Below are 14,118 nucleotides of genomic sequence, written 5' to 3' on the forward strand. Positions count from 1 at the left end.
TCCAGGCTTAAATAGTATACTCTCATCATTCCCGATGACGAGGAGTAGAGCTGCCGCACTAAACAACAATAATAATGCAGGTGGAGCAATCAACAACAATAACAATAGTAGCAATGGTAATGGTCGCGGTGTAGTCAGCAATCATGGAAACGGAAGATCATCAACAACTACTACCACAACGACCACGATGCACAATAGTAAACGACACTCTGCTCCATCAGCAATATCAACGCCGACATCAACGACAAAGTCTGGCAATGGAGGTGTGAGCAACCACCACAACCACAACAACAACAATATCAATAGTACGCCAAATGGCAACTCATCACTGTCTGATCTTTACAGTATATTACAGAGTAGTTCGGTAACTGGTGGCGCCAGTAGTAGCAGCAACAACAGTAGTATTAATAGCACACCAACTATGCCTGGCAATCATCTTAACAACAACATCAACTCATCACTGTCACAAATCCAATCACTGGCATCGCTTCAATCACCATTCTCATCGATGCCCTATATCAATGGCAACAACGGCAACAACAGCAACAACACCAGCTTCAACGGTAGCTCTGGGTCGGGTGGTCACACCTCGTCATCGTCGACCGACAAGAAGATCCAGATGTCTCTGCAACAGCTGCGCGAGTTGAGCAACTCCAATGTGGCCAGGAGTCCGGCGGCCTCCTTGTCGGCATCCAATGGATCGTCCAAAAACACTACACCAGCGTCATCGCAGGAGGTCTCTTCACAAGAGTCTACCATGGCAGCGGCAGCGGCGCCGCCGGCAACCACCGGCCGCGGCAGAGGCAGGAAGAAGAAGGATTCGAACGGTGCCAGCGAGGGCGCCCCAACCACCACAACCACCTCTACATCATCCACTACAACTAAGACTACGAATGGAGGCACCAACAAGCGCACGAGGAAGGGTACGGCCGCGCCCAAGACAACTGGCACACGATCAAGGGCAAAGAGCGCGGTGGTACATGACGAAGACGAAGAAGAGTCTGAGGAGGAGGAAGAAGACGACAGTCCACCAGCATCAGGAACAAAATCAAACAAGAAGCAGAAGCCTGGTAACTATCTGGCATTCGCCAACACAGCTCACTCACGAATCTCGACTGACCCAATCAATCAACATCCATCCATCCATTATAGACAAAGCATCAAGATATGACAACTCACTTGTGATGCTGACAAAGAAGTTTGTGGATCTGGTTCAAAAGTCACCGTATGGCATCTTGGACTTGAAGGCAGCAGCTCAATCGATTGAGATCACCAAGCGACGTATATACGATGTGACCTGTGTGCTGGAAGGCGTTGGCCTTATTGAAAAGAGCTCAAAGAACCAGGTGCAGTGGCGAGGCGTCGACTCACACGTCCACAACAACATCGACCTGTTGGCCAGCAGCAACAACGAGGCACTCAAGATGGAGGTCAAGAAGCTCACCGAGAAGGAGGCCGGCATCGACTCCTCACTCAAGATTGTCCAGAAGAACATCCAACAAATCATTCATGAGGCTGCCACATCAAAGTATGTTGTGACATAGACAAAGTCCACGTGCCCGATAATGGCCTTGACTAACCTGGAATCATTCCAATCAATCAATTATAGGCTGTTCTTTGTAACATATGACGACTTGAGAGAAATAGAGCAGCTGAAGAACGACACATTGATCGCGATCAAAGCGCCAGCTGGCACGAAACTCGAGGTGCCAGACCCAGACGAGGGAATGATCATGCCCAACAGACGCTACCAGATCTATCTAAACAATGAGAACAGCGACCCTATCGACGTCTTCTTGCTCAGTCATAATCAGGTGTCGGACGAGCCGTCCAACCCCGGCCTGAACAACAGCGACAACAGCAACGACGCAATCTCCATCCTAGAACAACCGATTACCACCACTAGCCAGCCCAGCAGCAGTAGCGTTGGCACGGCGCTCATACCTGCCTTTGGATCACCGATCCGAACGACATCACATTCATCATCACAACCTCAACTCTCAACTGTACAGATCAACTCACTTCACAGCTTCCAAACGACGCCGACCACCTATTGGGAACCAAACTCAACAGTGGCCGCCTATTCACCATTTGACACCTATCATCACCCGCAACAACAACAACAGCAACAGCAACAACAGCAACATCAAACGACTGTCGCTGGAGTCATCCCATCCTCACAATACTTTGCCGACTCAATCTACGACTCTACCCAATCCGACTATTACTTCATGGACAGTGTCATTGATTCGGAGGGTATCTCTGAACTGTACACAGACGAGTCATTCTTAAGTAAGCACCCAGACATGTTGTCAATCCATGTGGTATCGATCACTCACTAATATCTCTCTCCTGCCCATCCATCCATCTTTAGCCCAATCATTCGATGACTTCCAGAATCAATCAACTGATCAGGTTTAATAAACCTGTCGTGTCGACGACAACTGCAATATCATCACAATGTCATAGCATCTCGCGAGTACTTTATTACCAATCCAGTCCAGTCTGGTCCAGTCCACAGGTTAGACAAGATGGAATGTTACGACGTAGAGCTTATTCTCGTTGGGATATATCTCGCTGATCACACGCTTCAACTCGTCAAGTGTCATGTTCTCTTGTTTGGCATGATGTTCATTCAATTGATCAAATCGTACGGATAAGATTGATTCAACTTGGATACGGCATATTGGTTTGCCATCTGCAGGCTGTCCATGTGGATATACACGAAGTGGATAATTAGTTGGAATGTGCTTTGCTTCATCAAAATCACGAATAGTGATCGTCTTTGCGCCAGACAATATATCCGGCATGAACCTTGGGTAGAAGGTGATCGATGTATCAGGATCGTGATGATGATGAGTTTGGTCCTGTGGAACAAGTTTGATTGATTGGAAGATGACACTAATAGCGCATGCACCTGGATCCATGCAATCCTTTGATCGATCACCAAGATATGAGGCACGGCCTTGGTTGGCCCTCATTCCAACTGTCGATTGAGCGCCCTGGTGCGCAGCCTCAGCCGAGGCTTCAAGAATCTGTTTGATGTTGAGCTGTGTGTCGTTGGACATGCGAACGATGGTGTCAATGGCGGGGATCAAAGCATCAAGCATTGTACAATCACCAATCTTTGCACCTCCAAGTTGTTGAATGGCCAAGTATCCCTCACGCAATGCATAGGCCCATTGTTGTCTGGTGATTGGCTCATTGGGTGCCTTGCCTTGATGAGATTGGAATATAGATGTTGCCAACTTCATAAAGAAAACAGCGTAGAATGGACCTGATGAGCCACCTGCAGTCTCTTGAAGTATATGTGATATCTTTAGCAATGCATAACATGGTCTGTCGAATGGAATGATGTCCACCAGCTTCAATACATTGTTGGCGCATCGCTCCAGTGTTATACCAAGATCACCATCGCCAACCTTAGAGTCCAAATCAGTCAATATGTTTGAGTTCTCCTGCAATGCCTTGCACACATGCTCAAGGATACTCTTGATCATCATTGCTGTTGACTTATCCACAACAACCTGTTTGTATTTATCATCTGTTCATTCATTCATTCAATATTGTTAGTTGTGGCGATGGATTGATCATTGATGTGTCACATACATATGTGTTGGTTTGGGTCTGGCAACTCATTGTGTTGTGTCTTGTTCTTTCCAAGAGGGATAAGTCCTTGTCCATGGTATGCACGTGGCTTAGATACACTGTTAACAGGCCATCCCTGTGCATTGGTTGGATAGTCAATGCTAATAGAGTGAATGAATCAGTGAGTGTTCCATCACATATTATTCCATGACAAGGATGCGTACCATTCAATAATATCATTATCGCTTGACATTATACTGATGCTGATGCCAGACATGTCTAGAGCGGTCATTAGTGTGCCATTGATCAGACGATCAATGATGTATCCTTTGGATTGAAGTAGACGAACGGTCTCCCCTACCACAACATTCATCTCCATCTGTGTTGTTGATCCAAGGTTATTCACCATCACTACCAATCTCTTTCCAACACCATAATGTTGACTGGCATTTGGTGCATTCTCCAATATGTACTCAACTATATGTCTCTGTTTGATTGAATGAGTGATTGAATGATAGAGTGAGTGGGATGATCCCATCCCGCCAATGCTGACGATCGCTAAACTTACAACAACATTATGACAACCTGTTAGCTTCTCTCTTTTGATACCTGGCTCACCATGGATACCAAGTCCAAACTCAAGTTCATCGTCGCCAAGTTCAAAGTTGGGCCTGCCAACAGCTGGAACAGTGCAGCTGGATAAGGAGACACCCATTGAGTTGAGAGTCGGAAGGAGTTGATGTGCCTTGCCAATCAGTTGGTCAAGGGCCATTCCACGTTGCGCATAACTACCTAGTATCTTGTTGACCAGCACCGTACCAGCAATGCCACGACGTTTGGACGAGTGGATGGTGGCCACATCATCGCCTACCACCAGCATCTCCACTCGAAGGCCATCATTGCGAGCCATCTCTGCAGCAATTCCAAAGTTTAGACGATCGCCCGTGTAGTTCATGACGATCAGCAGACATCCGGGTGCTCCAGTGACAGCACGAATGGCGGCCAACACCTGTGATGGCGAGGGCGATGTGAACACATCACCAATGACCGCTGCATCCAACATTCCAACACCTATGAATCCTGCATGCGCTGGTTCATGTCCCGACCCACCACCGCATATCAACGCCACCTTTTTATCCTTCTCCTTCTCTTGTCTTGACCTTTCCAAAACCATAACATTAGCATTATCAATCTTTGTCAACAATTCATTCGAGTCCATCATCGCATCCATCATCTCATGTATAACATTATTTGGATCATTTATCAATTTCTTCATCTTTGATTATATGTTTGATTGAATGTTTGGATTGATTGATTGATTGATGGGATTTGATGATTATATTATATAATTTGATGATGAGTATTAGTATAAATGATTACTGTTCGCGGCTTCAAATAAACAATTGGATAATGAAGTTGAAGGAATGTGGTCATCATCTGAATGTTGGTCAAGTAAGTTGAGGGGGTGATGAGGGGGGAAACGGGGTCAGAATCATGAACTGATGATTCGCACGACAACCTTGGCACTGTTCTAAATGTGATGGATGGGGTTATTTATTCATTGAACGAATTCGGGCAACTCATATTACCAATCCTAAATATCGTCGAACTTTAAATTTTGATTTGATTACTCAATTGTGTCTGTCTCACTCCTTCAACCAATCACCATCATCATCAGTATCATGACGACCTTACTGATTCTTCATTACTTTTCTCTTTTCTTAAAATACCTTTTATAATAGTTAACTATATTACTTACTTATAACTTATCACTCACACTCAATCAAACTCAATCAATCAAACTCAACTCACACGCTCACACACACATAGAGAGAGACAGATACAGGATGGCCTCCAAACCATTGCCACAGGTACCTTCACAGCCTAGCAAGAATATGGCAAAGTTGAATTTGACAAAGAATAGATTGGAGAGCAAGAGAGACTTGTTTGAGGATGATGAGAAGGTTACGCGTGGAAATGGCCCTGCGACAGGTGTGTCGCCAGACAAACGTCCATTGGGCGTGCCAGTCGGACCCAATGACGCACCTCTACAGCGTCTGGCAAGCGTAGTGCGACAACAGGATTTCTCAGCATTCCTCTCACATGCACCATCGGCACACATGCACTCGCCTTCCAGGTCGACATTTGGCGCGACCGTCACCACTTCGCCTTGTGGCGTCGCCCAAATGCATGTGGATGACGCGGCCAATCGACCACACTTGTTCCGCGCCAAGTCCAAGGCTATCCTCTCGGCCGTACTCATGACACACAACAAGGCCACACCAATGCTCACACTCAAACGATCGATCGAGAAGTCGGACGAGCGATCGATCGCCACACTTACTCCATCCGTGCGAGCAATGTACGTCTACTTGCTGAGCAATCTGATATTGCAGCAGTCTGAGCGCAAGATGCGCAACAGTGTAGCATTGTTGGCACGATCGTTTGGTATCAAGTCCGAGGCGGACCAGGCCAGCCTTGCGCGCCAGGCCTACAACCTCACTCGGTACCACCTGGCCGAGTTGTCCTACAACGCATCGCTGGCGCAGCCCGCACCCAAGGACTTTGTCGATGTGGCCACACACGCTCGCTTCACATCCGAGCGCACACAGTACTTCCGCACTCGACAGAAACAAGTTGCTGCACTACCACAGTTCTCCACGTTGCTGATCGTGCTGGTCAACAGCGCCTCCACGCTTCAGTACAAGGACATTGCGACCAAGTCGTCGGACCCCTACGTGTGTCTTCATCTTACGACCCCCGACGACAAGTGCCACAAGTCAAAGTCGTCGCACGGACATCGCTCCTCAGTCAAGAAGACATCGCTCAACCCGGTTTGGGACGAGACATTCGTGCTCAAGTCAGAGAAGCGTGATGAGAACACATTCATTTGCTCGGTGTTTGACTCGGACCTCGTCACCAAAGACGACTTCATGGGCACCGTCCACATCAGACTCCAGACGGACGATCCCCGTCTACCCCTCTTGCCGCTTGACGCTGCCGCGCAAGTGAGCTACTATCTTCAGCCTCGCGAGAAGAAACAGAGCTTCTTCTCCAAGCTCACACATGGCAAGGATAAGGACAAGTCTGGCGCGCAAAAAGATGGCGCTCTAGAGGGCGAGGAGCTAAGTGATCAGGGACTTGGCAGCGTTAGGGTGTCGCTGTACTTTGCGCGCCGCGAACTTGAGAAGTCTGACGCATTGGACAGCGTACCAGCGGACATTCGCACACTTCTCACAATCAATCATCAGCAGTACATGGCCGATCTGGTCGAGTTCATCATGTCCACCACAGAGTTCAAGACATCGCTCATCTTTAGCGACGAGCTCGCCTCGCTGCTGACCGAGTTTGAGCAGCGCGTTGCCATTTCCTCGCTCACACGTCTAACCACCATACTCAATCATGTGATTGACAACTTCTCCATCACGCAGCAACACCTTAAGCTGATCTCCACCACGCTGGACAACCTGGTGGCTGACTGCCAATCTGGCGCCATCATGTTGACCAACGACATGGCCACACGACTGACCACCACGATCAAATCACTCAAGTCAACATTCAGCAACATAATCAGTCGTTATGGATTAAGCTTCCCAGTGATGATGAATGAGGCTGGTGAGGTGCAAGGCATCAGTGGAGAGAATGGCAAGCTACTAGTAGCATCTTTCGACATCATCAAGAAGTTGATCACAGTACGTTGTTTCCAAAAGGGTATCAAGGGCTCAGACATCGAGTCCAAGCTCAACACCAAGATTGACAAGTATCTCAATGTAAGTGATCAGTTGTACCGCATCATCAATCACACGATCACTCACACATCAATCAATCCCATTGTTTAGAACTACTTTGACATCTTCTTCAAGATGGTGAAGGAGAACTCTGAGGTGTCCATTGAGGACTCCAATGACTTTAGGAATATCGTCAGCATGTTGGACATTTATGATGCCATTGAGATTCAAATTCACAATGACATTAGTATCTATTCACAGTTCTTTGGCAAGAGTTTGATCAAGAAGTCAGTAGTATCCTACTACAAACTATTGCGTGATGAGACCTTGTTCGTCCTCTCTAAAGAGCTCACTGTCAGCATTGAGACCTTCACACTCCTCAAGAAGATCCAATCACTCATGTCCTCAGTCATCTATCCAAACGCATCAAATGAGTACGTCCAACCAATCAATCAATCAAACATCGGGACTCGCCACTAACACCACCTCTCTCACCAAATCATTCCAGGATCAAGGGCATTGAGATGAACCTCAATGAGATGTTCTCGCCATTCATTAGATTGTGGATTGATCAGGCGAGGAACCAGTTCAATACATGGATGGAGAGAAGTCTGGACGTGGAGAAGTGGGTGGCCATCGATGTGAAGAACAAGGTGTTGCACTCATCAAGTGTGATGGACCTGTTCCAGATGTTTGAGATTGGAAAGAATCATCTGGCGGGAATCGGCATCAATGTGGACAAGGCAGTGCTGGACTTTATAGAGATAGTGGCACAATGCTACCAAGACTACTTGGAGACTGTGATGAGCTCGCTCATCAATGAGTTGGACGATGTGGCCAGCCCCCTGTTCAACCTGGACGAGGACGACTCTAACCAACACTCTTATGAGAAGTTCTTGTCCTTCATCAAGGACATCACCATCACGTCGCGAACTCGTTCCTCTTCCACGGCCGTCTCGATCGATCAAGAAACTGCCAGGTCATCACGCACCATTAGCACGACCATCTGTGTTAAGCTCAACTCCATTGATACCTCGCGACAACTGCTTGACGACCTTTGTAACGACATGATCAAGACATTCCCCACCGTGGGCGAGGACCGCATCAATGACGCCTTTGCCAAGTCGTTCACGGCCGCAAAGCGCAACGTCGAGTATCTCTCCGACCTATCCATCAGCAAGATTGGACGCTGGGTTAACGCCTGTCTTGTGGGCATCATGCTGACCAAGTTGCCAGCACTCAACAAGCGTGGCTCGGCCACCACCATTCCCAGTGCTGCTTCGGCCACGCCCGAGCCATCATTGTTTGAAGCATCGTTTGTAGATGGCGCGCTGCAAGACCTCACCACTTACCTGTCCAACGAGCTCAGGATTCTCAGTGGTAACCTCTACCATCCAACATTCAATCGTTTCATTCGTGGCGTGTGGCAGTGCATCTGGAAGATGTGTGAGCGTCTTCTCTTCCCAGGTTCAGACGGCAAGATGAAGCAGAAACAGACAGATGACGTGCTGCTCAATCAAGTGTCCATGATCCTCGCTATGTACGGCCCTCTCGAAGCCTTCTTCTATGCTGATGGTGAGGGCATGATCCTCGACCTGTTGCGCAAGCATGCTGAGCCACTGTTCTCCACGCTGCCCGTCTACTTTACAGGCACATCGGCGTTGATAAGCCTGCACCAGAAGCTGGTCGCTACCCCAACGTACCGCCTTGCCGGTGCCGATGTGTTGCCAGCCATTCCAACCAAGTTCCAGTTGGGCTTCTTCCAGCGGACCACACCAATACGCGAAGTGCACATCATGGCCGCATTGTTCTCGCGACAAAAAGACAACGATGCCAAGCAGTTTGCCAAGACCAACAAGACCATGTATAAGAACCGCTTCATCCAAGATCGTTTCGATCTCAGCAAGTCAACATTAGTTGAGAGTATGTATACATCATTCGCTCATTCACTCAATCAACCAATCACTAACATCATCATCAACAGAGTACAAGTGCCGTAGCTCGCTGGGCATCCCGACGGTCATCTATTTGATGGATGACTGCATGTGTATATCAACCATTCTGTCATACAATGAGACCAACTCTGTTGTGAAGTACGCCAACATTAGTCGACTACAGAAACAGACGATCAGTGGCCGCGAGACATTCAGTGTCTACGTGGGCGAGAAGAGCTATGACTTGTGGGACTTTGCCGAGAAGAAGAAGGCCAAGTTGTACAAGTCGACCATCCAGCTGGTGTCCAAGTTCAACGATCACATCAAGTTGGAGGAGGCCGTTGTCCAACACGCCAAGAACCAAGACATTGAGTACGAGTTTGTAGCCAACCTTTACAAGCTGCCCAAAGGCGAGAAGATCGTCTCCAATCACACGGCCATGCGCAAGGGCATGTATGGCCGCATCACACTCACAACCCATTTCCTCTGTTACCAGAACCATGTCTCGTACGCAACAGTAAGTATCTCTCTCTACCTCACCGTGGACGCGACAGATCACTGACCCATCCACTACCGAGCAGGAGAAGATTGATTGGTCCGACATCTCAGACATCAAGAAGTTCAACTCGTTCTTCTCCTCGGGTATCCAACTCACTGTCAAGTCAGCTGAGAAGATGGTAAGTACTGTCCACTACTTGGACTTTTCTTCGCCAGTCGGCTTGATTACTGATCGGTCACTCTTCAGAAATTCACTGCTCTCCAGAACAGGGACCAACTGCTACTCGAGATGCTCGAGCTCAAGAGCAAGTCCAGGATGCCAGTGCTCTAGAGTAGTACTACCACTACTGAATGAATAAACCAAATGAAGGAGGAGGATGCTATACTCCTCCTGTACATGCCTGTAATCGAAGAGAGTATATATAGATATACGTTGTCGTCGTCGTAGCCTTTACTTTGACTTCTTGGTGATTGCCTTCTCGTGTAGTTTGTGGAGGTCCTTGAATAGAGGAGCCTCAACCAGCAATCCACTGGTGTTAAAGTAGTTGTTGATTGGCTTGGTGACGCTGTGAACAATGTCCTTGCCACTCTCATACTTGATCGTGTAGTTTGGTTCGAATCGCGGCAGAGATGTGCTGATTCTAAAGTCGCTGTTGCCGCTCTCCTTGGCTCTTCCAAAGAGTATAGTATCCTTCTGTACAAACTGTGCAATGTAATACAACGCCAATGAGATTAGCATATACCTGAAGAATGATTGTCAACAAGGTTAGATAGGTAGGGCCAGACCGGGATGGACTTGACAAACATACAATAGTACGCAAATGATCAATACTGGCTTATTCTTTGGGAATGGCTCAGGGTAGAACTGAGCAAGGCCAGCAAGGATACATCCCACCAGTCCCAGCAACACCTTGATATAGTTGATCGTGTGTACCTGTTCATAACTAAGTTCACTTGTAAAGTACTACAACATGATGTGATGTGTAAGTCATTATACTATTGATGATGTATGAATCTTGTATATATTACTCTAACAATTGCATCATCCAATGCTTGCTTCTGTCCTACACCATCGTATAGTGCAACTCTGACTGGCTCGACCACCTTTGACTGTGGGGCAGGTGCGGAGGCTTGATCGACTGGTGCTGTAGTAGTTGTAGTATTATTGTTTGTTTTATCTCTCTTCATCTCTATTATATATATTGATCACAAATACATGTAAGTAACTTCACTAATACATTTAATCTTGACGCGGGGTCAATGCACTGTCATCAATCAACAATTCTTTTGAAGTTCAATCATTTTTCCATGGTCTAAATTATTTGAAGGATCCAATCTCAATGATCAGATTCATTTAGTCAAAGATTCATTAATACAATGTAACTATAATTAACGAGATTCATGGACTTCATAACAATAACTTTGTACAAAGTTCAGAATGTTTCATATTAAAGGTCACCAGTTCAACTGATCACAATTCATCAACTGAGATGGACAAGTAGATGGTGTTGTCAATGAATTGTTCGACGGATGTGAATGACGGTGGTGAGTCTATAATATTTTCCGATGACTCTAGCTTTATTCCTGGTTTATAAACCTCCAAAATAGTTATTTCCAGTTTTTAAATCTGCATGGAAACTGGGCATTCCTATTTGGTTTTGATCATCTCCCACAAAGATATCTAAAAGAATACTATTATAACTGTGTATATTAATTAATATAGAAATCATTATGGTTAGTTATATATTCAAAAGATTAATTCAAAAATAATTACTCTGGATCAGATCCCGAGTGCGTGATATCTGCATTAATAAGATTTGAAATAATACATAATACTATTAGTAATAAAACTATATTCCTCATTATAATATTAATTGATATTGATTATTTGGTTATGATGATGATGTATATTTTTATTAATGATGATATAATTATTAATTGATTATTAAATATTGGTTTGATATATAATTTATATAATTTGCACTCTGTCGTTAAAATAAATATTGTAGAAACTTCATGGACATTCTACTTCTGGTGATGAGTGGACGTTGTGTTCAGATCTCAACCAACAATTGATCTCTAATCCCCACCCTTATCACGTATCTGAAACCCCATCATAATCCTCCAAGTTTCTTATGATGGGGTTGTTTAATTGATTCTGATGCCGAATAACGTTCTGGACCAAGGAAAGATGATGGTCTGTAGAGTTTGAAGTGATACAGGGTATAAAAATCGAAGTTTCTTTGTGTATGCATTTTTATCTTTATTATGGACATCTTCGTGATCGTCGCCAAGGTCATGAACATGGTCATCCTAATCATCCTCTTTATCATGGTCGATTGCCACACAGATGTTATCAGTGTTCTTGCGTGATTGATGAGTTGCAAAGTATCATCCCTTGGTGTTGGGCAAATAAAAGTGTCCTTAAAGATAAAATAAAGATGATCAGTCATTTGACTCGACAACACAGAGTCCACTCATTCAACACGACTACTGTGATCAACAACTAGTTGGCTTTTATTGTATCTCTTGATCCTCCTTCAGCTTGTCGAGGTGGAGACGAATGTTCATCATGGCCGCTTGGTTCAGCTTGGGATCGAGATCCTTGTAAACAATCGAGAGTATGTCCTGGAGTGTTGTGTTGCCATCACGATACGCCTGAAGTATAGCCTTCTCTCTAACCAATCGATGTTTGATATAGTTCTGTAGCAGTGTGATTGGTTCGTAGTTTGATGGACCATGTGCTGGCAGTGCGATCGAGGGCTTCAGCACATCGATCATCGATTGAGTTGTGTGTAGATATTGCTTCATGTTGCCGCTGTTGTGATCCAACACTGATGAGCCCCATCCTACGATGTGGTCGCCAGCGACAAGTGTGCGAGAGGTGGTCTCAAAGAGACAGAGCGAGTTGCTTGTGTGGCCAGGTGTTGATACAATGTCGAATGTGTATCTTCCAATAACGATGCGGTTGCCAGAGTCGACATTGGCGGCATTGCTGTCGACAGACACAGAGCTGAATGGTGCTCCAGAGACAGACACCTTTGTCAGTGTTGTCTGGATGAGCTCCAGACACTCGGGATGGGCGACCAATGAAGCATTGGGGAAATGCTTCTCGACCAATGGCAGCCCCTCCCAGTGGTCCTTGTGCTCGTGCGTGATGAACACCTTGAGATTGCGTCCACCATCGGTTGTTCTTACATGCTCTGGGATTCGAGTGAGCAGTATATTCTCAAAGTGATGATGGCCTGATTGATTGGCGCCAGGGTCAACGATCAATGCACTGTCTCCATCACAACAGACTATCAAGTTGGTGCTTCTAAACGGTATGATTGTGTTTGATACAATAGGTATGCTCTCGATACCAGGGGCATACAACAATGGTGTCTGCACTCCAACAATGTCATCATTCTCTGGTGTTATGGGTTTGCCAAGTTGTTCTTGTGCGGTGGCAGCACTGGGTGAGCCAAGGACCTTGAGTAGATCAGCCACCAAACCAGTGATCCTCTGTGTCTCGGGTGTGCTAAGCCATCTATCAGAGACTGGAGCATTCTGGAATCTATTAATCACCTCTGCGGGGTGTAACCAGCTATAGCTTGATGTATCATCATCGCTCTTGTTGACCAATTTGTTCAAACTATTCAGATCAAGTGACTCTGTGCCATCCATTAATACGATGTAGTAACTACAGTCATCTCGTTTGAGCTGTGGCAGATAGAAGGGAGTGCACAGACGACCCAAGTAGAAGACACCTGGTATCTTTTGTTGCTGTTGTTGGAACAGTGGCTGCAAGGTTTGCTGTTGGTCAATGTTGTTGTTGACTTGGTTTGGGATTGATGGAAAGCCATAGAAGTTGGGAGGAATGCTTGAATGAGTTGATGTTTGATCAGCTCTCTCCTTGATATAGAGACATTGGTTATGACGTTGATCAAAGAAGATGAATGATTTCCAAGAGATCACATTTGATTGTGATGTAGATGATGTTGTAGTCATGTTTATTCTGTTGATGATGGACTTGTAAGCATTGTTATTGCTGCTATGCGTTGTATGTCCAATGAGGTAAGATGATGAAGTAGTTAATTTTGTTGATTTTGATGGAGATAGTATAAGTGCACAACGTCTAAGTGTTGTAATCATTGCAATGATGATGTGAATGTGAATGGGTATAATTATGTGATGTTCACACAACCATTGATATTATATTATCTCTACCTATTTTGGAAATGATATTGATGTTTTTTTGTTGATGTAAAAAAACACTAAATCAAAATATGTGTGTGAGTGAAAATCAATCAATCAAACACAATCAATCAAAACATCACCAACAACAAAGTGATGGTTTTGGAGGGATGTGAGGGCATTTTGATATTTTA

General features: G+C 45.6%; 5 protein-coding genes across 5 annotated transcripts; 2 read left to right on the forward strand and 3 right to left on the reverse strand.

Annotated features, from left to right (window-relative positions):
* Nucleotides 1-34: 34 nt before the first annotated feature.
* Nucleotides 35-2,421, forward strand: SAMD00019534_054610 (hypothetical protein; the record flags this gene model as incomplete). The annotated part of the gene is made up of 4 exons (XM_012898952.1): nt 35-1,070; nt 1,153-1,528; nt 1,610-2,292; nt 2,375-2,421. The coding sequence occupies 4 exons, from the start codon at nt 35-37 to the stop codon at nt 2,419-2,421; spliced, it is 2,142 nt and encodes a 713-aa protein (XP_012754406.1).
* A 101-nt stretch (nt 2,422-2,522) lies between these two features.
* SAMD00019534_054620 (hypothetical protein) lies at nt 2,523-4,819 on the reverse strand (the record flags this gene model as incomplete). The annotated part of the gene is made up of 4 exons (XM_012898953.1): nt 2,523-3,544; nt 3,610-3,749; nt 3,813-4,075; nt 4,157-4,819. The coding sequence occupies 4 exons, from the start codon at nt 4,817-4,819 to the stop codon at nt 2,523-2,525; spliced, it is 2,088 nt and encodes a 695-aa protein (XP_012754407.1).
* Nucleotides 4,820-5,435: 616 nt separating this feature from the next.
* On the forward strand, nt 5,436-10,079 carry SAMD00019534_054630 (hypothetical protein; the record flags this gene model as incomplete). The annotated part of the gene is made up of 6 exons (XM_012898954.1): nt 5,436-7,358; nt 7,428-7,750; nt 7,825-9,239; nt 9,301-9,767; nt 9,832-9,927; nt 9,996-10,079. 6 exons carry the CDS (start codon nt 5,436-5,438, stop codon nt 10,077-10,079), a joined length of 4,308 nt encoding a protein of 1,435 aa, XP_012754408.1.
* A 120-nt stretch (nt 10,080-10,199) lies between these two features.
* On the reverse strand, nt 10,200-10,936 carry SAMD00019534_054640 (hypothetical protein; the record flags this gene model as incomplete). The annotated part of the gene is made up of 3 exons (XM_012898955.1): nt 10,200-10,491; nt 10,558-10,712; nt 10,778-10,936. 3 exons carry the CDS (start codon nt 10,934-10,936, stop codon nt 10,200-10,202), a joined length of 606 nt encoding a protein of 201 aa, XP_012754409.1.
* Nucleotides 10,937-12,265: 1,329 nt separating this feature from the next.
* Nucleotides 12,266-13,738, reverse strand: SAMD00019534_054650 (hypothetical protein; the record flags this gene model as incomplete). Its single annotated transcript, XM_012898956.1, has 2 exons — nt 12,266-13,064; nt 13,122-13,738. The coding sequence occupies 2 exons, from the start codon at nt 13,736-13,738 to the stop codon at nt 12,266-12,268; spliced, it is 1,416 nt and encodes a 471-aa protein (XP_012754410.1).
* Nucleotides 13,739-14,118: the final 380 nt, after the last annotated feature.

The sequence above is a fragment of the Acytostelium subglobosum genome (genome assembly GCF_000787575.1).
Source record: "Acytostelium subglobosum LB1 DNA, scaffold: scaffold10, whole genome shotgun sequence".
NCBI classification, from domain to species: domain Eukaryota; phylum Evosea; class Eumycetozoa; order Acytosteliales; family Acytosteliaceae; genus Acytostelium; species Acytostelium subglobosum.